Source organism: Babylonia areolata, chromosome 29 (genome assembly GCF_041734735.1).
Source record: "Babylonia areolata isolate BAREFJ2019XMU chromosome 29, ASM4173473v1, whole genome shotgun sequence".
Taxonomy (NCBI): Eukaryota; Metazoa; Mollusca; class Gastropoda; order Neogastropoda; family Buccinidae; genus Babylonia; species Babylonia areolata.
Window position 1 is genome coordinate 15571969 of NC_134904.1, and position 27106 is coordinate 15599074.

The 27106-nt window shown below is 43.4% G+C and overlaps 2 protein-coding genes across 2 annotated transcripts in view; one reads left to right on the forward strand and one right to left on the reverse strand.

Moving 5' to 3' along the window:
- Positions 1-11323, reverse strand: part of LOC143302347 (vacuolar protein sorting-associated protein 53 homolog) — a 33456-nt gene extending 22133 nt beyond the window's left edge. Inside the window, exons 1-8 of the mRNA XM_076616985.1 lie at positions 11216-11323; positions 10400-10530; positions 9585-9738; positions 7575-7690; positions 6167-6286; positions 3970-4048; positions 2804-2947; positions 1481-1762 (exon numbers count right to left, since the gene is read on the reverse strand). Coding sequence (XP_076473100.1) covers positions 1481-1762; positions 2804-2947; positions 3970-4048; positions 6167-6286; positions 7575-7690; positions 9585-9738; positions 10400-10530; positions 11216-11308 — 1119 coding nt within the window. The 5' untranslated portion in view covers positions 11309-11323. The remainder of the gene's footprint in view (positions 1-1480; positions 1763-2803; positions 2948-3969; positions 4049-6166; positions 6287-7574; positions 7691-9584; positions 9739-10399; positions 10531-11215) is intronic.
- Positions 11324-11537: 214 nt separating this feature from the next.
- LOC143302360 (putative ATP-dependent RNA helicase DHX37) overlaps positions 11538-27106 on the forward strand; it is a 54221-nt gene continuing 38652 nt past the window's right edge. Inside the window, exons 1-10 of the mRNA XM_076617002.1 lie at positions 11538-11714; positions 13142-13226; positions 14234-14428; positions 15886-16452; positions 19058-19206; positions 20167-20259; positions 22928-23024; positions 23496-23609; positions 26079-26183; positions 26986-27066. Of these exons, the coding sequence (XP_076473117.1) occupies positions 13146-13226; positions 14234-14428; positions 15886-16452; positions 19058-19206; positions 20167-20259; positions 22928-23024; positions 23496-23609; positions 26079-26183; positions 26986-27066 (1482 nt within the window). The 5' untranslated portion in view covers positions 11538-11714; positions 13142-13145. The remainder of the gene's footprint in view (positions 11715-13141; positions 13227-14233; positions 14429-15885; positions 16453-19057; positions 19207-20166; positions 20260-22927; positions 23025-23495; positions 23610-26078; positions 26184-26985; positions 27067-27106) is intronic.

Here is a 27106-nt window from a genome sequence, read left to right on the forward strand (position 1 = left end):
ACACCCACACTACACACACTGTACACAGCACACACTACACCTACACATAGCTGTACACAGTACACACCACACCCACACTACACCCAAAGTACACAGTACATACCAATTCCACACAAAACTGTACATTGTACATAGTACACTGCACACCCGCTATACACAGTTACACACCCAACCCACAATACCCCTACTGTAACAACAACAACAATAATAATAATGATAATAATATATTGTACTTAAATGGCACAAACTCCCCACAGATGGGCTCTAAGCGCTTCACATGAAACAGTACATTTATAACAGTGCATTATACCACACAAGAGCACATGAAGACATAGAAGTGGAAAACAAAATCTGTATCCAATACAATACTACAAACTGTAGATATACAAACGGGACAGTACAGACAACACCCACACTACACACACTGTACACAGTACACGTCCACACATAACTTAACACACAGTACACACCACATCCACACTACACCCAGTGTACACAGTACACGTCCACACTTAACTTTACACACAGTACACACCACACCCACACTACACACACTGTACACAGTACACGTCCACACATAACTTTACACACAGTACACACCACACCCACACTACACCCAGTGTACACAGTACACGTCCACACATAACTTTACACACAGTACACACCACACCCACACTACACCCATGTACACAGTACACGTCCACACATGACTTAACACACAGTACACACCACACCCACACTACACCCAGTGTACACAGTACACGTCCACACAAAACTACACACACCACACCCACACTACACCCATGTACACAGTACACGTCCACACATGACTTAACACACAGTACACACCACACCCACACTACACCCAGTGTACACAGTACACATCCACACATAACTTAACACACCACACCCACACTACACCCATGTACACAGTACACGTCCACACATGACTTAACACACAGTACACACCACACCCACACTACACCCATGTACACAGTACACGTCCACACATAACTTAACACACAGTACACACCACACCCACACTACACCCACTGTACACAGTACACATCCACACGTAACTTTACACACAGTACACACCACACCCACACTACACCCATGTACACAGTACACGTCCACACATGACTTAACACACAGTACACACCACACCCACACTACACCCAATGTACACAGTACACATCCACACATAACTTTACACACAGTACACACCACACCCACACTACACCCATTGTAGACAGTAAACATACACACATAACTACACACACCACACCCTCACTACACCCACTGTACACAGAGCACATCCACATATAACCATACATAGTACACAGTACGCACCACACCCACGCTTCACCTGCTGTACACACACACACTGCACACCACACCCACACAAACATCCACAGCACCACCACACCCAGACTGTGAGTGCTCGTTCAACGCCTTCAAAGCTCAGCATCTGCCTCACCTGCCCCTCCTGCAAGGTGGTTCCCGTGAAGCGCTTGGAGATGAGGGCCTCAAAGTTGGTGGTCCTCTGGATGGCGAACAGCAGCAGCTTGACGTCAATCTCCACCGTCCGGCGGCCCGTGATGCGCGACAGCTCGCGGCGCGTCACCTCGCAAAACTCCACGCAGATCCGCTCGCTCACCTCCCACGACGGGGGGAACAGGTGGCCGAACTTCTCCTCAAAGTCCACCAGGGTGCGCTTGATCCACGCGTAGCGACGGTCAATCTTGTCCAGCCAGGCCACCTGGAAACCAGTCGACGGTCAATGCGTTTTGAACTCAGGAGCAACAACTCTTCCGTGTCCTGGAAAATCTCTTACGTTATGATGACCCCCTACCCCTTCTCAGCCAGTCATGTGGAATCAATGCATGACCTCCTTCTCCAGTCTATAAATGTTCATCACTGTCGTCTTCGAGTTTATGCTTCAATTCTTTCTAAGCATCAGCAAAAGAAAGCAATCTTGGTTGATTTAGTTCGCTACGATCGCATGTCTTGAGCACGGCGTCAGTCCGACATTTTGTTGAGCGAGTGAGGAGAGGAGCCAGGCAAACACTGGGACAGTAACCCAACCAAAACGTTCAAATAAAGGATGCCTCATGACGTAGATGGGGTTTCTAGCTATGAATAGAATCCAGAAAGATTCCCCAAGCTAAAGCTACCAACATTTTTGTCAGCGAACTGAACGCAAAGCAGGGAAAAGTCAGAATATTTTGATGACGAGTTATCTCATCATATAGGCAGCCTAGGGGTTAACATAATATTGGCCTCTCTTACTCAAATCTTACCAGATTTCAACATAATTACAATCCTTCTTCAAGTCTTATGAGACCTCAGCATAATAATGACCCATCTTTAAGTCTTATAACATCTCAACATAGTAACAACCCCTCTTTAAGTCCTTAAGACCCCAATATAATAATGATCACTCTTTAAGTCTTATAAGTTCCCAACATGATATAATCCCTACGTCTTAACATAATGACCCCTCTTTAAGTCTGATAAGATCTCAACATAATAATGACCCCTCTTTAAGTCTTAGATCTTAACAAAATAATAATGACCCCTCCTCAAGTCTCCAAAAAATCTTTAAAAAAAAACTGGCCCCTCTTACCCAAGTCTTGTGAGATCTCAACATAGTTACGACCCTTCTTATGGCCCCTTATTTTAGCTGAATGACCCTCTTCTCACAACGAGACCTATAAAGCAGAAAGCCAAAGGACAGTGCAGGGGGGAAGGGGAGGGGGGGGAGGGGGAGCTGGGGGAGGGCACTGGGGGGGATACTTACGTCCTGGTCCTCAGCAAAGAGCACGAGGTACTCCGACAGCTGCAGCTTGACAAACCAGGCCAGCAGATCCCGCTTCACCTTGGGGTCCAGGATGTTCACCACATAGCATGCATCATGCAGCTGCTTCTGGTTGCTGGGGCCGTACTGCAAAAAATCACATCAGTTCAGTTCAGAATACTTTAGTTATCTCCAATAAGGAAAATTAATTTGTGGTGTAAAACATTTACAATATACGAGAATCACAGTCATTGAATATGTATATACATGAAAGACACTTCGTTTCAGAATACTTTATAATCTCCAATAAGAAAAATCAATTTATGGTGTCAAACATAAATGATACATGAAAATCACCATCATTCAATATGTAGAAATAAGCAGTTAAATTCAAAATACTTTACCATCTCCAATAAGAGAAACTAATATATGATTGGAAACACATGAACAATAACACAAGAATCACAGCCATTCAATATGTACACACATACGATATGAAATGCTTAAAGGTCAACTTAAAGTAAACCACAGATTAAAATCAGGCTTAGAGCTAAGTTGATCGCACAGGATTGTTATCAGGACTTAAAAAACACAGGCACCATGGCTGAGTGTTTACAGGTTGGATTTTCAATCTGAGGGTCCCAGGTTCGAATCCCAGTCACGGTGCCTGGTGGGTAAAGGGTGGAGACTTTTCCAATCTTCTGGGTTAACAGACGTGCAGACCTGCTGGTACCTGAACCCTCTTCGTCTGTACAGCAAGCAGAATATCAAACAGCACGTAAACCATGTCAGCGTTCTGTGGGTTATGTAAAAAAAAACAACACAACCAGCATGCACGCTTCCCCCCCCTCCTCCCCTACCTCACTTCCCCACCCTATTCACACCTAGGTGGAGTGAGGCCAGTCAGACTAAAACGCCTTTCCGAAGGACACAACGCCATGCTGAAACGGGGCTTCAAGTCCTGATCACTGGTCAACTTTCGGTCTGAAGTCCAACGACGCCAAACCAATTCTGCCACGGCGCCCAACACAGCACTCTAACTACAGCAGCCTGAATTTGACACAGAGAAATATGTTATGACAACACAGCACCAGGCAAGGCAAGGTAAGACAACACAGCCCCACACAGCATGGGCAGCCAGTCACTGGCTCTCTGTCACTGTCACTGACCTTGGCTCCAGCTCCCTGGAAGGCTTCTTCAAAGTCGGCCATGATCTGTGTGCCCAGGTCTGACTGAATCTGCTTCACCCTGAAACATCGCCACACATCCTGGTTCACAGTGACACATCCCCACATCTTTGTTCACAGTGACACATCCCCACACCACACCATGGTTCGCAGTGACACATCCCCACACAACACCATGGTTCACAGTGACACATCCCCACACCACACCATGGTTCGCAGTGACACATCCCCACACAACACCATGGTTCACAGTGACACATCACCACACCACATGATGGTTCACAGTGACACATCCCCACACCACATCCTGGTACACAGTGACACATCATCACACTACATAATGGTTCATGGTGACACATCATCACACCACATGATGGTTCACAGTGACACATCACCACATCACATGATGGTTCACAATGACACATCCCCACACCAAATCCTGGTACACAGTTTACACATCATGATGGTTCACAGTGACACATCACCACACATCCTGGTTCACAGTGACACATCATCACACTACATGATGGTTCATGGTGACACACCCACACACCACATCCTGGTTCACAGTGACACATCACCACACCACACCATGGTTCACAGTACAACATCACCACTCCACACCACAGTTCACAGTACAACATCACCTACTACATCATGGTTCAGTGACACATCCCCACACTTTATCATGGATAACACTGACACATCCCCCCACATCATGTTTCACAGTGACACATACCCCCACATCATGGATGGAGTCTCCTGTTGGACTGACGGATGAGTAGGCAGGCAGGCTTATCTGTTGGTGTGTGTCCACATATGGGAGAAGAGGCTGATTCTGGATGCGCAGCACTTCCCAAAGGTGTTGCAAGAGAAAACGTCTCCAGAAGTTGAGCCCTGCTTCCTTCGCTCACGCTTCTCCTTAATGGCCAGCGTTCTCTTGTTTTCAAATGTCTTTATGCCACTGGAGTACAGCATCCTCCAGCGAGAGCGGTCAAGGACATCAGTTTCCCAGGAAGCGATGTCTATGTCACAGGCTCTGAGGTTTGTCTTCAAGGTGTTCTTGAAGTGCTTGCAGGGTCTTCCAAGTTCGCAGTGGCCTTCCTTCAGCTGGCCATACAAGAGCATCTTCGGGATCCTGCTGTCTGTCATGCAGACATGTCCTGTCCAGCGTAGCTGGCACTGGATCAGCAGGCTTTCGATGCTGGGCAGGCCACTCCTCTCTAGGACCTGGAGGTTGGAGACCCTGTCTTGCCACTTTATGCCGAGGAACTTTCATAGGCATCTCTGGTGAAACTGCTCAAGTTGTTGAATGTGACGGCAATACATCGTCCATTTTTCACAGCAGTACAACAAGGTGGTCAGCACAACAGCTCTGTAGGTTTTGATTTTGGTGCTGAGCCTGATGCCTTTGTTGTTCAACAGCCTGTTGTTGAGCCTGCCAAAGGCGGAGCTGGCGTTGGCGATGCACAGCGTCACTTCTGCATCAAGGGCTCTGTTGCTGCACAGGGTGCTACCCAGGTAGCAAAACTTGTCGACTGACTTTATCTCTGTGTCATCGATCTTGATTACAGGTGGGGGAGAGGCACTGGTGTTCTGTGAGCTAGCTGGTTGGTACATGGACTCAGCCTTGCTGAGGCTGATGGTGAGTCCAAAGCGCCTGCAGGAGGTTGAGAACCTGTCCATAATGAACTGCATGTCCTCATGGGTGTGTGCAGCAAGTGCGCAGTCATCAGCAACGAGGAACTCTCTCAACAGTGCCTCAAACACCCTGGACATAGCGTGGAGTCGCCGCAAGTTGAAAAGTTTGCCATCTGTGCGAAAATGAATGTAGATGCCCTGGTCACAGTCTTGGAGGGCGTCAAAGAGCATGGCAGAGAAGAGAATGGAGAACAGTGTGGGTGCCAGAATGCAGCCCTGCTTCACTCCTTTACCACAGGGAACAGATCCCCACATCATAATCAATGTCCAAAACACGCTGAAGACTAGATCATAAAACATTTTACTTTCAAATATCAGATATCACATTCAGACAAGAAAGCTAGGCTTTGATGTCTGGAGGGGGAGTGAGAGAGAGAGAGAAAGGAGAGAGAGAGAGAGAGAAAGGAGAGAGAGAGAGAAAGCATCACACCTGAACGATGTCCAGGTACTGTACAGGTGTGAACTTCAGAGCACTCACCTGTCAGCCAGCTGCCGGATCTGAGGGATGGCCATGTACTTGTCAAAGTGCTCCAGCACATTCTGCACCCCCTGAAGCAGATTGCTGATCTCCCCATACTGTCGTCGCCCAGCTAGACTCCTGAACACACATAGCCACTCTCTTCAACACAGTCACAGTAACACACAACATGTGACATGGTTAAACTTCCTGAACACACATAGCCCCTCACTGCTCAACACGAACGCAGTAACACATAACTTGGCATAACACTTGAAAACCCAAGCATAACCCCCTCTGTTCAACACACAGTAACACGTAACTAGGTAAACACATGAACACACCTGCATAACACAGAACATGTAACACAGCTCAACTGAATACACATTGTCCCCTCAACATGGACACTGTCACACAGAACACAGAACTTGGTTAAACACATGAGCACACATGAATAAACCCTCTCTGTTCAACATAGACACAGTGACACATAACATGCCTAAACTGAACAGTCTCTTCAGTTCAACACAAACACAGTAACATAGAACACATAACATGGATAAACAAATGAACACACAAAGCCCTCTCTGTTCAACACACAGAAGCACAGAACATGTAACATGACTAAAATCAACACACACAGTCCTCTCTGTTCAACACAGACACAGTAACACAAGACATAAAATGGCTAAACACATGAACACACAAAGCCCTCTTTGTTCAACACACAGAAACACAGAACATGTAACACAGCTAAAATTAACACACATAGTCCCCTCTGTTCAATGCTGAGCATACAACATGGCTAACCTTCTGAAAACACATCTACCTTTCTTAAATAACTGTTTATATTGCTGATGACAATGAAGACGTCACAGACTGATCTGAGATGTGGAGAAACTGTTATCAAAACTGGGTTTGAATCCTGGTCTAACCCTTTCACCCAGGTGTGACTGAAAAATCAATTCAGCATCCAGTCATTTGGAAGAGCTGATAAACCGAGGTCCCATGTGCAGCAGCCACTTGGCGCACTGAAAAAGAACCCATGGCAACGTAAGTGTTGACCTCGAGCAAAATTCTGTAGAGGAAATCCACTCTGATAGGTACACAAATATATAACTAACACCCAAGGCTTGACTTTGGTTATGCTGCTGTGAGGCATCTGCAAATCAGATGTCGTGTAGCAAATACAGATTTGTCCAAATGCAGTGGTACCTCCTTGAAAAACTGAAACTGACATTGACACTGTATAGCTGAAGACACTGAGGGCATCACAGACTGAAGTCAGTTGTGCTGGTATTACTGAAACAACTACTTGTATTGCCGACAACACCTAGGACAACCTATAGAGGTAAACGTGGAATGCAGCTGCAGTGTTATCAAATGTTCACACTGCTGACGACAATGACGACGACAAAGACAGACTAACGTGAGGGAGTCGACACCGCCCACCAGCATGTGGAGATGGTTGAGTGTGGTGATGGAAGCAGTGAGGTGACGTTTGGCATGGTCCAGCTGTTTGATGTCACGTGTTATCTCTTTTACCTGTCACACACAAAACCATTCAATCATGGAGGAAGGAAATGAAGCTCCATGCTGCAGATAACCTATAAAAATGACCAGCTTAAGCATTTCACAGCGTTCACTGAAAACAACTTAATGTGTAATATATCAAACATTGTGCACATCCACAGAAACTCAGACAAATGCAACATTAATTCCAGTTGGAGTCTCAGAGATTCCATTTGCTTCCACTGCTAAAAAAACCCCAAGAACTGGGGATGTGTCATTTCTGACTACATGTCTCTGGACAAGCATTTTCAAAATACTATCTCTTTATCTAAAAATAATTATGATGCATTACTTCAATCCACAAGTACTTGACCACTGAAGCAGCAAAAAGTGAAAAACCCTTGCTCACGTCTTTGGTTGTTGTTTTTTTCAGTGCCTGACAGTTACGACACTCTCCTTTCTCAAGGCCTGACCGGCATGTTGGGTTTATGTGAAGGTTTGACATCATCTGCTCTTTTTTTTTTTTTTTTTTAATGCAGCAGATACTGTGTAGTGTATACTGATAAGTCTGCAAGCTTTGGTACCTTGAAACTGAAACTGATCTGCTTTCTCACTGTCCACATGGCATTCTTTCCAAACTTCAAGAAAGTACAAAACTCTGCAGCAAGGCTTGTCCATTGAGTGAAAATACACGATCATGCTCAACCACTCCACAAGGCCAGCATATATCACTGTACAGGCACAAATCACCAATAAATGCTGGCAACTGTCACATTTTTTCTTTGGTTCATCTTCCCCAACATCTACGGATCAATGTCTGAAAATTCACAGCTGCCCGGAAAGTTCATCATTTTAACAGGTTATATATCTTCTCTTGGAATGATATTACAACTACAGAAACAACAGTATATTTCTACATGCATGAATAAGATACAGAGCAACAACCAAATTGTTCGTTTATTCATTGGCAAATAAAGCATTTTTTTTTTTTTAAATTTAGCATGCTTTGATTTTGGAGGTCCTACTATGGGTAGCAAGTCTCCAATACACAGCTCTTTGTTATTCTTCACCCCTTGCTTCAAAAGAGCAAAATTCTTCTTTTCCTTTCCTTTTTTTTTTTTTTTGGTCTTTCTCAACAACTTTTTTGTCAAATATATCATTAAAGGGTTATTTCAGTCTTCCATATGTGTCTGTGGATTGTAACTTTAGACAAATTATCCATTAACATGGTCTATCATCAAGAAAGAAGATGGAGATAGTTCAAGTAATAAATAACCTATTTGATTAAAGTGTGTGAATTAACAAGATCCAGAGAGATATTCTCTACTAAAATGCCTTGCTTGCTTAATGTTTATCAGTTAAGAAGACGGAATAACATTGTCTCTAAAAACACCTTGTTTACTTAAAGTGTGTTAATTACAAAGAGAAACACGGTCTTTAGTTTTAAAATATTTGCTTAGTAATTAATCTGTTAAAGTTTGTAAACCAAAAGGAAGATGAAAAGTATCTGTTTTTACAAATAACACATCTGCTTTCAGTACATCAAGAGGGTATAGCTATTTCATATGTTAACAAATAAGCCATTTTCTTACATTTTTTTAATAAAGATGAAAATATAGTGATACTGCCTTTACACAAACAAACAAACAAAACAAAAAATAACCAACCTTTGCCTAAAACTGAACTTTTACTAAAAGTCTGTGTCTAGTCTAAAAAGGAAATTTTCTATCTAAAATTACGTTTAAGTAACATACTTACCATGACCCACTTGGCAGGAATGTCAGACCCCTGCCAGAGTCTGCACTAGTGGGTCACGGTTAAGTATGTGTAAATAAAGATAGTGTGACGATCTTCACAATGAACCATACGCCTTAGCCAGTTTAAGTCTGTGAATTGAAGAAGAGAGTACAGCAACTGTCCAACACACCATTTCCTCTGATTTCTCTGCTTTGTCTTTGATGTCCTTGATCTTGGTGAACAGGTCCTGGATGGCTCTCTGGGCTTCCACCAGTGCTTGTCTCCCCTCCTCCCCCACATTGGTCTGACCCCGCACCACCCCACGGATCTCGTCGTCCAGTCGCCTGCAACACCACAACCCAAAGTATAGAGCAAGCCATGGCACCAACCACAGTGCAGAGCAAGCCATGGTACCACCCACAGTGTAGAGCAAATCATGACACCACCCATTTTGGGTCAATGACACCACCCACGGTTCTAGACAAACCATGGCACTATCCCCAGTTCAGGGAAAATCATGACACCATCCGCAATTTGGGCAAACCATGACACAACCCACTGTCTGGACAAACAATGTCTCCAACCGCAGTTTGGGACAAAGCATGACACCACACATTCTTTGGGGAAAGCCTTCACACCACCCACAGTATTGGGCAATGAGACCACACACAGGTTTGGGGCAAACCACAACACCGCCCATAGTTTAGAGTAAACCATGACACTATCCAGTTTGGGGCAAACCATGAACACTAACCAGTCTGGAACAAACCATGACACCACCACAGTTCAGGGCAAACCATGACACCACCCACAACTTGGGGCAAACCATGACACTATGCCCCCCCCAAGATACAGCCCCATGACGCCCTGCTCAAAGACACCCAAGACAACTGTGTTGTTGTCATTGTCATTAACTGATTAAGTAAGCGACTCCAAAGGAAAAGGTCTGAATAAATTTGTTTTTAAATGACTGAAAGCAGTCCTGAAAGAAAAGCAACCCCTTACCAGATCTTGGACCTGATTTTGTTGATGACATCATCAATGTTGGCCAGAGACTGCTCTGTGGGGAAGAGAGTGTTGATGTAGTCAACTGGGTTGAAGTCAGGTCGGTCTAGTGGGTCATTGCTAGGCAGCACCTGGGCAACACACACACACACACAGAGGGAAACCATATATTACATTATGGCTAGTGCAAGTTATACGAGACCTGAAATATATATGTCTAAACAGACTTTCATTGTCACCCTAGCCTGTTGGCTCAATATTTCAAGACAGAACTGCACTTAAAATCATCTGATTTCACAAATCCCAATCACCAGACTGACCCACAAAAACATGCAAAATCATAAATGACACCCCATCCCCATCTACCAGTTTTATTTTAAATTGCACAAACTGTAAAAGGCAAACCTATTGCTGTTTGCTTGATTTATGTATCATTTAAGTTTCTATTGTCCTTATCCTATTTTAGTTAATACTGTATTGCATTGCTGCACGCATGTGCAGGGCTGGCTAGTGAGACTAGCCTTTGGCTTGGACCGATTACATTTACAGATCAAAAGTCGCTTCCACTTGCTGCCGAGGGAAAGTAATATTTGTATATAATATATGTATGTATATGTTCACTGGACGTGACGTTATCGCCATATCTGTGAAGGTGAAAGGGAAAACAATTGTTGTTTCGCATCACTGCAATTGTGCAAAGGAGATTTTGCAGACGACGTAAACAAAGACATTTTAAATTTTAAAATAAAATAAAATCAGCCAAAAATTTAAAAAAGGCAGTTCCACCGAGTTTTCAAAAATGTCTTTTTAACTTGCTTGTTCTATTGCTTCTTGCACTTCAGGAGTAAATGTCAGCAGGGCTTCGAACTGCTGATCATCAACAATATCCTCTTCTTCCAAAGCAGCCATTTTGCGGGTGCGTAAAAAAAATGCACGCTTACTTCCGTTCTATTGGAAGCACTTTCTCATCGATCCATGTAAGTATATTAACTAATAATGACAAGTATCTTTTAAAATCAGATTAATTTCAACGATGTTACAAAGATCGTAACAATGTTCAAAACGATGAATTATTCTTTTACCATACTGGAAGATACACAGGATTTCGGTTGCATAAAAAACGTAATTACAGAATCACATCCGGAAACAGATACACACGTGTGTGCAGAGAACAAGATCTCGTAGAACTGGCTGGATTTGAATTAGTACAACGGTTTCAAGAACTGAAGGTCACATACACCAGTTTTTTGCATTAACGATTGCAGTATCGGACTACTATTCAAGGACCAAATTCGACAAAAGATAACGTTCTTTCGTAAGTTCTCTGACAGTCAGATCATAATCTCTCTCTCTGTCTCGGTCTCTCTCTATCTCAGTATCTGTATGCCAGTCAATCTATCTTAAGAAGCTTAATTCATACATACATGCAATACCGTGTTTTTCCATTGCATGTTTTTGAAAAGTGTTGTGCATGTTGTCTGTGAATGTGTGTTGGCTGTGGTAGGGTGATCTATGTTTGGGGCAGGCTGAAGGTGTTTTCTATTTGCATGCTTTTGGCATTATCATGTTTTGTACTGTAGTATATAGACCCTATGTTAGTATATAGGGCAACGACTTCATGAAAAAAATTACCCCAACAACAGTTGGTTATTCAGTGTCCTTGAAAATGAAGAATCATCAGGAGCACAAAAAGCCAAAAATGGCTAAGTTGTATATATAAGTTTATAACGACACCCCAAATCCTGATCCTGATCCAGTTTCAGTCAATCTCTCTCTGTCTGTGTCTCTGTCTCTTTCTCTCTCTGTCTCTCTCTCTCTCTGTCTCTCTGTTTCTCTCTCTCTCCATCATGAAATTAGTTATTTATTTGTTTAACTTTTTCTTTTTTAATGATTTATTAGGATTGATATGGGAATTCATTTGATGTCATCTTTTGTGTATGATACTGATTTGTACACCCTTGACAGAAGGACTGTTGGCTGTCATCAGTAAAAAATGTGTCAGTGTCAGTCTCTCTCTCTCTCTCTTCCCCCCCTCTCTCTCTCCCTCTCTCTCTCTCTCTCTGGGTTTGAGGTCCCGCTTTGGCTTTATGCTGTGCCCATAAGAAAGACACTTTACTCCAATTTCCTCACTCCACCAAATTGTGAATGGGTACCTGAATTTGGTTGGGAAAGGTGAGAATGGTTGAAGGAGAAGATTGGGCCTCACCTCACAATGCTGAGCCCTAGACACACTGGATATATATGAATTCACTGACCCAGTAGCCATAAAGGCTAAGGGACATAACCCTTTTTTTTAATCCATGGGCATATTAACCCCAGTCAAATATTGTGATGTGGATTCCAATTGTGATGAAATAATGATAAGTAAACATGTAACAAACAATGGGAAAATAGAGTGAAATAGATTGTGTGTGTGTGCATGTGTTTGTGTGTGTGTGTGTGTGTGAGTGTGAAGTGTTGTTGATGCTTTCAGTGTGATATTATGTATTGTAAATGGAACACAGTGTTGGTGATGTTTTTATCGTGATCTCTGTCTCTGTCTCTCTTATATTTTTTTGGATATATTTTTGTTTTTATTATATTTTATTGTATTATATCATATTATATCATATTGTATTATATTATATTATAATATCATATCATATTACACTGAATAAGTTAATAGTTAGTGAAGTTTTCAGTGACTGTGTGATAACTGATATGTAACTTCGGAAATGGAATGACACAGTGTGGTGTTTTTAGCGTGATGGGGAAGAAGAAGCTGGGCCACAACTGGAAGGCCAGAGCTCAGTTTAAAACAGACCAGAAGTCATCCGATGAACCACAGGTAACCTGCAGTGTTTCCTTTTCCCTTCCTTTTCTTCTCTTTCTTTCTGCCTCACCTCTGCTCTCTCACTGACATTTTTCATGCCAGACCCTGTACACAGCTACATGCCGGCATGTTCTGTCATAGTTCCAGAGCCATTTCTAAGCTGCATTTATTTTAACCCACTCCTGAAATTTGTGAGAAAGTGCTTTCACAGACACACTCAACACACACACACACACACACACACACACACACACACACACACCTTATATATAATATCCACTTGTCCTCTCTCTCACTTCTCTCTGTCTCTCTCTGTCTCTGTCTGTCTGTCTGTCTGTCTGTCTGTCTCTCTCTCTCTCTCTCTCTCTCTCTCTCTCCCTCCCCTCTCTCTCCTATATATATATATATATTTCTTTTTCATTGATGGCTTGATGTAAAAAGCAATTGTTGCATATTCAATTTACCATCATGAAATAAAATCTTGACCTCACACACACACACATACACACACACACACACACACACACACACACACACACACAGAGTGAGAGTTGCATTTTGGATGAAATGATAAACATTTCTGATTCTTTTAAAAATCATAGGGATCTAGATGACTCGTTATCCATTATTCTTGAGGGTACCAGATCACCTTTTGAGGGTCGCTGTAGATCTAATGCCGCACTCCAGTCAAATCTTCACTGCTGTGTACCCATACAAAGACAGGCATACCTTTTAGTTTTACTCTACTCATAATCAACTAGGTCTCTAGGCCAAGAAGTAGCAAAGGAAACAACCCTTCTTTGTAGCAGATAATCTTACCATCACACTGAAGCTCCCAAGACCAATACCGGATTTTCACAATATTTATGTATTCATTTCAGATATTTTTAGAACATCCCAGAGATCTGCTCAGTGAACTTGAAGTTCGTCTTTGCCGTTTCAAATTTCAAAACATCAGGGCTGTCTAATTATGCGTTGTCAAAAACCATGGTGGCGTTGCCCAAGCGATGGTGTTTGTTCAGGTGACGGTGGAGATAGGTGGCGCCAGTGACGGGGCGGGGCTGGAGGCAGACAACAGCAATGCCCTGGTGCTGCCAGGCAGGAAACGCAAGAAGGAGAAGGTGGAGGAGGAGGGGACGCCCAAGGTGCGCAAGCTGACCAAGAAAGAGAGGAAGAGGCTGGAAAAGATCAAGACTGTGAAGGAAAAGAAAGCCAAGGTGAGTTCACGGTGCATGTAAATCAATGATACATTCATACACATAATGTGAACATAACAGTTTGCTTCTTATATCAGTGAGCGGAGAACATATTGCATAAACTTAAGTGTGTCTGTGATTTCATAGAGCAGAGTTGTTGCACTGAAAATGACTCACAAAGTATGTCTGATTTCAGCGAACAGAGTTGTTGTACTGAAAATAACTCATAAAGTGTGTCTGTGATTTCAGCGAGCAGAGATGTTCAACATAACTGATAAAGTGTGTGTCTTATTTCAGCAAGCAGTTTTCATACTAAACTTAACTCATAGCGTGTATCTGCATTTCAGGGAACAGAGTTGTCAGACTGTGCATAACTCATAAAGTGTGTCTGTGATTTCATCAAGCAGAGCTGGACTGGACGTAACTCATAGTGTATGGACGTAACTCATTTCAGCGAGCAGAGCTGGACTGGACGTGACTCATAGTGTATGTCTGTGATATCAGCGAGCAGAGCTGGACTGGACATAACTCATAGTGTATGTCTGTGATTTCAGCGAGCAGAGCTGGACTGGACATAACTCATAGTGTATGTCTGTGATTTCATCAAGCAGAGCTGGACTGGACATAACTCATAGTGTATGTCTGTGATTTCAGCGAGCAGAGTTGGACTGGACATAACTCATAGTCTGTGTCTGTGATTTCAGTGAGCAGAGCTGGACTGGACGTAACTCATAGTGTATGTCTGTGATTTCATCAAGCAGAGCTGGACTGGACGTAACTCATAGTGTATGTCTGTGATTTCAGCGAGCAGAGCTGGACTGGACGTAACTCATAGTGTATGGACGTAACTCATAGTCATAGTGTATGTCTGTGATTTCATCAAGCAGAGCTGGACTGGACGTTACTCATAGTGTATGTCTGTGATTTCAGCGAGCAGAGCTGGACTGGACGTAACTCATAGTGTATGTCTGTGATTTCAGCGAGCAGAGCTGGACTGGACATAATTCATAGTCTGTGTCTGTGATTTCAGCAAGCAGAGCTGGACTGGACATAACTCATTGTGTATGTCTGTGATTTCAGAGAGCAGAGCTGGACTGGACATAACTCATAGTGTATGTCTGTGATTTCAGCGAGCAGAGCTGGACTGGACATAACTCATAGTGTATGTCTGTGATTTCAGCGAGCAGAGCTGGACTGGACATAACTCATAGTGTATGTCTGTGATTTCAGCAAGCAGAGCTGGACTGGACATAACTCATAGTGGAAAGTGTGATTTCAGCAAGCAGAGCTGGACTTGACGTAACTCATAGTGTATGTCTGTGATTCCAGCGAGCAGAGCTGGACTGGACATAACTCATAGTGGAAAGTGTGATTTCATCAAGCAGAGCTGGACTGAGCATAACTCATAGTGTATGTCTGTGATTTCATCAAGCAGAGCTGGACTGGACATAACTCAAAATGTATGTCTGTGATTTCAGCGAGCAGAGCTGCTGGAGAAGCTCCAGGGGGTGCAGGCCACAGAGGAGGAGATGAAGCTGTTCACCAGCATTGCCGAAGTGCACGCCCAGAAGTTCAGGGACAAGCTGAGCGACACCAAGGACAGCGACAAAAAGCCCGTCTACACTGTGCGCGGCAGCAACAAGAAGCGGAAGGCCAACAGCGCCGAGATGTCCGATGAAGATGAGGAGCAGCAGTCTGAGGCAGAGTCCATTGACACATCCGACATCTCCACGGACGAGGAGAGCGAAGAGGAGGGAGGAAAGGAGAAGAGGGAGGAGGGAGGAAAAGACATGGCTGACAGCTCTGGGCCAACCAGCACCTCCACACCTGGCCAGGAAACGAAAGAAGCGCTGTCCAGTGCTACCAGCACCCCTTCACAGGAAGCACCAAACGCTCCCTCAGTGTCTGTGGATGCTGCTGCTGTCAATACGGCAAAGGAAGGCGCTACCAACAATGGCACTGCGAGTAAGGGAAAGGAGGGTGCTAAGCGGCAGATGACCACACCAGCTGTGCATGTTCCTGTCTACAGAAAGCCCGACATTGAGGTAAGGGGGCAGACAGACAAGCTGGCCAGGAGCTGAGGTAGCCAGCCAGGTAAAAGACTAAAACAAAATGACAGGCATCTTTTTCTTCTTCTTCTTTGTTTGTGGGCTGCAACTTCATGTTCACTTGTGTACATTGGTGGGCTTTTACGTGCATGACCATTTTTACCCCCACCATGTAGGCAGTCATACTCTGTTTTGGGGAGTGTCTGTGATATTGATTCTTAATTATGTAGTGCCTGACCTCAGTTGGAGACCAAACTCTAAGTACTTTACAAACAAAGGGCCATTTGCACAACAGGCTGCCTACCTGGCTAGAGACAACTGACAGCTGCCATTGGGCGCTCATCATTCATTTCCTGTGTCATTCAGTCTGATTTCAGGCATGCACATATACATGCTTAGACAGACATGTAACATTTTATGTGTGTGACTTCTGTTTATTTACGCTGCCATGTTGGGGGTGTGCATGCTGGGTGTGTTCTCGTTTCCATAATCCACTGAACACTGACATGAATTACAGGATCTTTAACTCACTCAGTACGGTCAGTCCTCTCTTCTCCTCTACACAGACCCCTTGGATGTCCAGTGGGTGTCTGAATGACCCAACCTTTAGCTTCCGTCATCAGAATTGTGGTATTCTTTGTCAACATTCACCTCTTCAGTATAAGAGCGTTCCGCTTGCAATATTTTGATGATGGTAATTGGGATGAAACGCTGTTAATGTCGTCTCTTTCTCCGTTCGTATGGAGAGAGTTAATGTGCGTATTTGATCTTCCACGTGTGTATACATATGAAGGGGGTTCAGGCACTAGCAGGTCTGCACATCTGTTGACCTGGGAGATGGGAAAAAATGAGTGGCGTGGGAGTTATGCCACTGAAATGGTGCAGATGATGGGGCTGCAAAAAGAAAAAAAAAGACAGACATGTCAGGTACTGTCCAGGAGTCAGATCTCCCCCTCAAACAACGCAAGCTTTTCCGAACCAAGATCCAAGCCCAGGACAACTTGGCCTCAAAGGTTTTTAGCCATCAGGTCTTTGAACTTAAGTCTACTCTTGGTGCTGTGATGCAGACAGAAGCCAGCAGAGGATTTGGGTAACCAGAAAGTGAGAAACTACAGTGGAGTGACAGAGACATTGCCTGCACAACATTTCATGTCCATGCTGAAGGCAGAGACAGAGTGTGGGTGATTGTTTACACTGTAGAGTAGAATGAACATGTTTTCATTATAGGATAGAATGAATGGTGCAGAAATATGGGGCAATAAATGATAGATGAAAGCTGTTATGTCCTTGACACCTGAAGCGGGTGGGGAGCGTGTGGACCGTAGGTCCAACCATGCTTGGGATGGTGGGTGCCACACCTTCTCAGTGAGGGCGTCCCTGGCCTTGGCCAAAGGAATGATTCAGTGCTGATAGCTTTTAGAGACGTTTGATTGGCTAAGAGCGGACCAGGCAAGACGGGTCATCTTTTCACTGTTAGCCGTGCGAAATTTGGCCAAGCAGAGCAAACCGATAGGCCTAGTTTGCATCAGTTTGACATGGTAAGTATATGTATCACCAAACATGGAGTATAATACAAACTCCTCCTCTGAAAGCTGTTTTTTGTTTGTTCCTTTGTTGTTGTTGTTGTTTTTTATATAGTAATAATGTCAGATGTTGAACAAGGTGAATAACACATGTAATATATTGTAGTATTTGTACACTTGTTTTCACTACAATTTCAGGCTGTAAGAACGCAGACATTACTTGAAGGATGATGAAAGTCCAGACATGGTGGACAGGAGATGAAAGACAATGTCAAAAGTCTTTATATATATAAATACCGTCAGATGTATAACAAGGTGAATGTAATGTATTGTACACTTGTTTTTGCTATAATTTAACTCTCTCCATACGAACAGTGAAAGAGATGACGTTAACAGCGTTTCATCCCAATTACCATCATTGAAATATTGCAAGCGGAACGCTCTTATACTGAAGAGGTGAATGTTGAAAAAGTATACCACAGTTCTGACGACGGAAGCTAAAGGTTGGGTCATTCAGACACCCGCTGGACATCCGAGGGGTCTGTGTAGAGGAGAAGAGAGGACTGGCCGTACTGAGTGAGTGAAAGCTGTTAGAAGATGAACAATACACGAAGGTTGATGTAAATCAAAACATGTGGAGTGATGGCCTAGAGGTAAGGTGTCCACCTAGGAAGCGAGAGAATCTGAGCTTGCTGGTTCGAATCATGGCTCAGCTGCCGATATTTTCTCCCCCTCCACTAGACCTTGAGTGGTGGTCTGGACGCTAGTCATTCGGATGAGACGATAAACCAAAGTCTTGTGTGCAGCATGCACTTAGCGTACATAAAAGAACCCACGGCAATGAAAGAGCTGTTCGTGGCAAAATTCTGTGGAAAAATCTGCTTCGATAGGAAAAACAAATAAAACTGCATGCAGGAAAAAATACTAAAAAAAATGGATGGTGCTGTAGTGTAGTGGCACGCTCTCCCTGGGGAGAGCAGCCCGAATTTCACACAGAGAAATCTGTTGTGATAAAAAGAGACACACAATACGACATGGTGGACAGGAAATGAAAGATGATGTGTAAAATCTTTTTCCAGGCTGCCAGACTGAAGCTTCCGATCAGCGGAGAGGAGCAGGCGATTGTGGAAATGATCAACGAGAATGCCGTCACCATTGTGTCTGGGGAAACTGGGTCAGGAAAGACAACCCAGGTGCCACAGTTTCTCTACGAGGCTGGTTATGCTCAGTGAGTTTGTCATGTCGTGTGTGTGTGTGTTCAGTTTCATTTAATGTCTATCCACATTAAGTGATATTAGATATGAAAAAAAAAATTGAAAAAAAAGGGGTGGGGGGATAAAAAAGAAGAAAAAGTGAACACAACATTAACAACAATCTGGCTGAAATAATAACTTCCCAACTCTAAAACATATAGGCGTTAAAAGAAAAAAAAGGTTATAACAATCCTATTGGACTAATGAACACAGATTTGAAAAAGTCAAACATTAACAGTGACAAGTCCAAGATATTAAAAGAAAGAAAAGAAAAAAAAAGTTATAATAGCAACCCAACTGGACTATTTAGCAATTATTTAAAAAAAACAAAAACAAAAAAAACACAAAAAAATGAGCAATAAAAGTGAAGAGTCCAATATTTCTTGCACTGGAAAAGATGCTGGTACAGGTATATGACATTTTAACATGTGCCAAGTAAATATAGAATGAATGCAAGTATTTCTGTGAACAGGGGTTTTTTTGTTTGTTTTAAATCTTTTTGCAATTTGATGTGCTTGTATGTAGATATGTGTATATTGTGTGTGTGTATGTGTGTGTGTGTGTGTGATTTCATGTGTGTATGTGTACTACATGTGTTTTGTGTTTGATTTCATGAGTGTGTAATGTTTGTGATTTAATTGTATATTTTGTGTGTGATTTAATGTGTGTGTGTGTATGTGTGTGTGTGTGTATGTGTATGTATGTGTGTGTGTGTGTGTGTGTGTGTGTATGTGTGTGTGCGTGTGTGTGTGTGTGTGTGTGTGTGTGTGTGTATGTGTGTGTATGTGTGTGTGTGTATATGTGTGTGTGTGTATATGTGTGTGTGTGTGTATATGTGTGTGTGTGTGTGTATGTATGTGTGTGTGTATGTATGTGTGTGTGTGTGTATGTGTGTGTGTATGTGTGTGTGTTTGTGTGTATGTGTGTGTGTGCAGTGGGGGAGGCCTGATCGGGGTGACAGAGCCGCGTCGTGTGGCAGCCATCAGCATGGCCCGGCGGGTGGCCGAAGAATTGAACCTCAGCAGCAGGTGGGTGATGAGGGAGAATGAGATGTCTGTTACAAGGCAGTGTCCTGAACTCTGTACCATGTCTGTTACAGGGCAATGCCCTGAACTCTGTACCATGGTTGTTACAGGACAATGTCCTGAACTCTGTACCATGTGTGTTACAGGGCAATGTCCTGAACTCTGTACCATGGTTGTTACAGGACAATGTCCTGAACTCTGTACCATGGTTGTTACAGGACAATGTCCTGAACTCTGTACCATGTGTGTTACAGGGCAGTGTCCTGAACTCTGTACCATGGTTGTTACAGGACAATGTCCTGAACTCTGTACCATGGTTGTTACAGGACAATGTCCTGAACTCTGTACCATGGTTGTTACAGGGTAATGTCCTGAACTCTGTACCATGGTTGTTACAGGACAATGTCCTGAACTCTGTACCATGTGTGTTACAGGGCAATGTCCTGAACTCTGTACCATGGTTGTTACAGGACAATGTCCTGAACTCTGTACCATGTGTGTTATGGGCAGTGTCCTGAACTCTGTACCATGTGTGTTACAGGGCAATGTCCTGAACTCTGTATCATGTGTGTTACAAGGCAGTGTCCTGAGCTCTGTACCATGTGTGTTACAGGGCAATGTCCTGAACTCTGTATCATGTGTGTTACAAGGCAATGTCCTGAACTCTGTACCATGTATGTTACAGGGCAATGTCCTAAACTCTGTACCATGGTTGTTACAGGGCAATGTCCTGAACTCTGTACCATGGTTGTTACAGGGCAATGTCCTAAACTCTGTACCATGTATGTTACAGGGCAATGTCCTAAACTCTGTACCATGGTTGTTACAGGGCAATGTCCTGAACTCTGTACCATGTGTGTTACAAGGCAATGTCCTGAACTCTGTACCATGTGTGTTACAGGGCAATGTCCTGAACTCTGTACCATGGTTGTTACAGGGCAGTGTCCTGAACTCTGTACCATGTGTGTTACAAGGCAGTGTCCTGAACTCTGTACCATGTGTGTTACAAGGCAGTGTCCTGAACTCTGTATCATGTGTGTTACAAGGCAATGTCCTGAACTCTGTACCATGTATGTTACAGGGCAATGTCCTAAACTCTGTACCATGGTTGTTACAGGGCAATGTCCTGAACTCTGTACCATGGTTGTTACAGGGCAATGTCCTAAACTCTGTACCATGTATGTTACAGGGCAGTGTCCTAAACTCTGTACCGTGTCTGTTACAGGGCAATGTCCTAAACTCTGTACCATGTGTGTTACAGGGCAATGTCCTGAACTCTGTACCATGTATGTTACAAGGCAGTGTCCTGAACTCTGTACCATGGTTGTTACAGGGCAATGTCCTAAACTCTGTACCATGTATGTTACAGGGCAATGTCCTAAACTATGTACCGTGTCTGTTACAGGGCAATGTCCTAAACTCTGTACCATGTGTGTTACAAGGCAGTGTCCTGAACTCTGTGCCATGTGTGTTACAGGGCAATGTCCTAAACTCTGTACCATGTGTGTTACAGGGCAATGTCCTAAACTCTGTACCATGTATGTTACAGGGCAATGTCCTAAAGTCTGTACCATGTCTGTTAAAGGGCAATGTCCTAAAGTCTGTACCATGTGTGTTACAGGGCAATGTCCTGAACTCTGTACCATGTCTGTCACAGGGCAATGTCCTAAACTCTGCACCATGTCTGTTAAGGGCAGTGTCCTAAACTCTGTACCATGTGTGTTACAAGGCAATGTCCTGAACTCTGTACCATGTGTGTTACAGGGCAATGTCCTAAACTCTGTACCATGGTTGTTACAGGGCAGTGTCCTGAACTCTGTACCATGTGTGTTACAAGGCAGTGTCCTGAACTCTGTACCATGTGTGTTACAAGGCAGTGTCCTGAACTCTGTACCATGTGTGTTACAAGGCAGTGTCCTGAACTCTGTATCATGTATGTTACAAGGCAATGTCCTGAACTCTGTACCATGTATGTTACAGGGCAATGTCCTAAACTCTGTACCATGGTTGTTACAGGGCAATGTCCTGAACTCTGTACCATGGTTGTTACAGGGCAATGTCCTAAACTCTGTACCATGTATGTTACAGGGCAGTGTCCTAAACTCTGTACCGTGTCTGTTACAGGGCAATGTCCTAAACTCTGTACCATGTGTGTTACAAGGCAGTGTCCTGAACTCTGTGCCATGTGTGTTACAGGGCAATGTCCTAAACTCTGTACCATGTGTGTTACAGGGCAATGTCCTAAACTCTGTACCATGTATGTTACAGGGCAATGTCCTAAAGTCTGTACCATGTCTGTTACAGGGCAATGTCCTAAAGTCTGTACCATGTGTGTTACAGGGCAATGTCCTGAACTCTGTACCATGTCTGTTACAGGGCAATGTCCTAAACTCTGCACCATGTCTGTTAAGGGCAGTGTCCTAAACTCTGTACCATGTGTGTTACAGGGCAATGTCCTGAAGTCCGTACCATGTGTGTTGCAGGGCAATGTCCTAAAGTCCGTACCATGTGTGTTGCAGGGCAGTGTCCTAAACTCTGCACAATGTGTGTTACTGGGCAATGTCCTAAAGTCCGTACCATGGTTGTTATAGGGCAATGTCCTAAACTCTGTACCATGTGTGTTACAGGGCAATGTCCTAAAGCCATGCAATCTGTACCATGTCTGTTTCAGGGAGGTGTCATACCAGATCCGCTATGAGGGCAACGTGACCCCCGACACTCGCATCAAGTTCATGACCGACGGTGTGTTGCTGCGGGAAATACAGCAGGTAATGCACACATCGCACACTACCTGGTTACCATGGAGACCCTGGACACTAACTGAACTGCTGCTGTTATGGAGACCGTGTATTTTGACTGACTGAACTGACATTGATGTTGCAATCCTGTGTCGTGAACAGACCGCATCGTTTCAGACTGAGCAGTGATGTTACGCTGCTGTCATGGAAACCGTGCAGAGCGCTGCATATCATTATGCTGTTGTGTGTTATTTCATCTTCATGATTGTCCCTGTGTTCTAAGCGTGTGCTTTTCTTGTGTACTGCGTACAGGTCAGCGTTATGATTGCCTCTTGTGTTTTGCATAAGTGTCAGTCTTGACAGAAGCTTTAGAATAAGTTTTATATATATATATATATATATATATATATATATATATATATATATATATATATATATATATATATATGAACAATTAGTCCTTGACAAGGGAAAGTGGAAGGTGTGTGTCTGTGTGTGCAGGACTTTGTGCTGTCCAAGTACAGCGTCATCATTCTGGACGAGGCGCACGAACGCAGTGTCTTCACCGACATCCTCATCGGGCTTCTCTCTCGCATCGCTCCCTATCGCATCAAGGTACTGTGTGGTTGTCCTCTGTGTGTGTTTGTGGGGAGGAGGGGGGGAGGTTGTATGTGTGTGTGTGTGTGTCTGGGTGTGTGCATGTATGTGTCTGTGTTGTGTGTCTGTGTGTGTGTTTGTGTGTCTGTGTGTATAAGAGAGTGAAAAATGCTAACAGAAACAGCAACAATACCATTGCTGCAACAAGAGTTGTAAAGAAACAACAACCAACCAACCAACAGAAAGAAATACGACAGAAGATTACCGTACTGCAGCAACAACAAAATGACAGCTGCATCAGTGACAAAGCTGCCAGTTGTTAACCCCTAGGCTGCCTGCATGACGAGATAACTCGTCATGGCAAGCATGTATGCTTCGCTGCCTGCATGACGAGATAACTCGTCATCGAAATATTCTGACTTTTCCCTGGTTTGCATTCACTTCCTTGGCAAAAATAGTGGTAGCTTTAGCCTGGGGAATCTCTCTAGATTCTATTCATAGCTAGAAACCCCATCTACGTCATGAAGCAGTCCTTTATTTGAACGTTTTGGTTGGGTCACTGTCCAAGTGTTTGCCTGACTTCTCTCCTTGCTCGCTCAACAAAATGTCGGACTGACGCCGTGCTCAAGACATGCGATCGTGACGAACTAAATCAACCATGATTTCCTTCTTTAGCTGATGCTCAGAAAGAATTGAAGCGTAAATTCGAAGGAGAAGATAGAGATGAACATTTACAGGACGATCTGATAGAAAATAAAGGGAGTAATCAAGAGAGTGGCCAAGATGCGACTGTCAGTGAGTGATGCCAGCTGTACAGATGTTAGCAGACGACAGATGACCGAATTAGCAGCAGAGCGATATTCTTGGCACGCAGCCAACGCGGTCTGATGAGAACTGAATCAAGTGACCGTGTGAGAGGGGTGAGGAGGAGGGGGGGGTGGAGACTGAGGGGGCGTGGCCTCACATCCATCTTATCACTTGGAGAAGTCACAATGTATTGTGTATCTATCTCTTAAAAAAATATATATATATTGTGGTTGTTCTTGTATGATTTTGTGTTTGCAGATATCCATTTGTCCAGAAAATATGATGTTTTTGTGCAAATTACCTGACTAATGTTTGTAATGAACAAGTTGAAAATGTGACAAAAAACAAAACACTGATTTCAAAACAACAGCATGTCACTAAAAATATATAAAATGGGAAAACAGCGTGTGTTTTGTATTCTTTATTCATTTACCTTTCAGAAAATATATACTTTTATGGGTCTTTCTCCAATAACAAAGAGCACAGAATTTTTTGAAAATTTATACCCGTTTTTTGTGAAAAAACCCTGGCAAATAGATTTCACTTAAATCTTATTTTCCTGGCAGCGAAAGGGTTAAGGTGGCCACCCCAGTGTATTGATTTTATCTGTGTTTTGCAAAGATGTCATTGATTGTACGAAGTTCATAATTACTGTAATGATCACTGTACCGAGTTCATGATAATTGTAATGATCACTGTTTACCAACTGAATCAGGGCAGATAAATGGAATTCCAAGAGACAGCCATATTTGTAGAAAATTTGATATGAATACTGTAGGTGATCAGTTAATTCATAAAGTACTGCCCCACTTTTTTCCATGTTCATAAGAGATTTTTACCTGATAAATAGTCTGTATTCACATTTTAAAGCTTGTTTTCTGCAGACAAATGGGTACTATTAAGACTCCTCAAATGAATCAAAATTGTAATATCGCACAGGCCATTTTCATACATATGAAAGAATGTTAACGCATATTTTAGCTTTGATGCACACATTATGGTAAATTTATCTATTTGTGTTCTTGAGTATGTTGTTTTCTGAAATCCTCCATACCTTAGGACTCTTTCATATATAAAAGAATGTTAACATTTTGTTTTTTTATTCTACCTTTGATGCTTACGTTACGGTAAATTTGTCCAGTTGTGTTTTTGAGTATGTTGTTTTCTGTAATTCTCCACGCCCCAGCAGGAACCACAGGTTAATCAAATCCTGAATCTGGTACTGATGGAAAGAACTGTCTCCACTCAAGCTTCATAACACTCTGTGTGTGTGTGTGTGTGTGTGTGTGTGTGTGTGTGTGTGTGTGTGTGTGATGTACTGACAGAAACAACTCAACCTTCATAATAACCTTGTTTGTATCCTAATTTCTACTGTATCTGTGTTTGTGTATGATTTTCGATTTATGTTCGTATCTTGTTATATACTATCCCCCCCAGTATTCCTTGTGACCCTGGTACACTTGGTAATAAAGACATATTCTATTCTATTCTAATTTTGTGTGTGTGTGTGTGAACAGAAGTAACTCAAGCATCAACACAGTGTGTGTGTGTGTGAACAGAAGTAACTCAAGCATCAACACAGTGTGTGTGTGTGTGAACAGAAGGAACTGAAGCTTCAACACAGTGTGTTTGTGTGAACAGAAAGAACTTTTCAATAGCGTGATGTGGTTGTTCTGACAGAGAGAACTACCTCCACTCAAGCTGGTCATCATGTCGGCCACACTGGACAAAGTTGGTTTTTTACAAAACCCTCGCCTGTTCCGCACCAGACCGGCCGATATTGATGTGAGTTGCGCTGTTTGTGGGTCAGAGACAGGAGGTGAAGAATCTGTGTCTGTGTGTGTGTGTGTGTGTGTGTGCATGTGTGTGCGCGCGCGCGCGCGTGTGTGTGTGTGTGCGTGTGTGTGTATGTGCGTGCATGTGAGACAGAATGATATAGAATGATACGATTTAATTTACATACTTTCTCAACTTACTCAGTTTCAGTTTATTTGTGTTATAGTTGGGGGGTTTTTTGTGCACATTTTGAACAGTGGATTTCTGTACTTCTGTACAGACAATAAACCAGTCTTGGATCTTGTTGATGCTGAACCTGTCATTGTTCAGTCACAGAATGATTGTTCCACCCTTGCAGAGACAGTCCTTTTGTCCGACAGGGTTAAGTTTGTACAGTGAAACACCATGAGCAGACTGACAAGCAGTGATGAACTGTGTTCTTGACATGCAGTGAAGACGCTAGCTGATTTTTAGTCATTGGTTTCCAGTATGTGTACCCTTTGCTGCTTTTTCCACCGGTGGCAGCTACTCAGTTCTTAGTGCAGCTGTTCTTCCTCAGTGCATGTGCACTATACAATGATCAGTGTTCAGTGTCTGTACACTTTGCTGATGTTTCCACAGGTGTCAGCTACTCAGTTCTTAGTGCAGCTGTTCTTCCTCAGTGCGTGTGCCCTATACAATGATCAGTGTGCACCATGTGTACACTTTGCTGCTGTTTCACAGATGGCAGCTAGCCAAATCCTGGTTCATGTGCATCACATAACCATCAGTGTTCAGAACGTGTGCACTGTACAAACTGCTGTGTCCACAGGTAGCAGCTCGCCAGTTCCCGGTGCATGTGCACTTTGCGGCCAGAACAGAGGAGGACTACCTGGCTGCAGCTTTCAGGAAGGTGAATGTCTCCCCCACCCTCCCTCCTCCTTACAACCCCA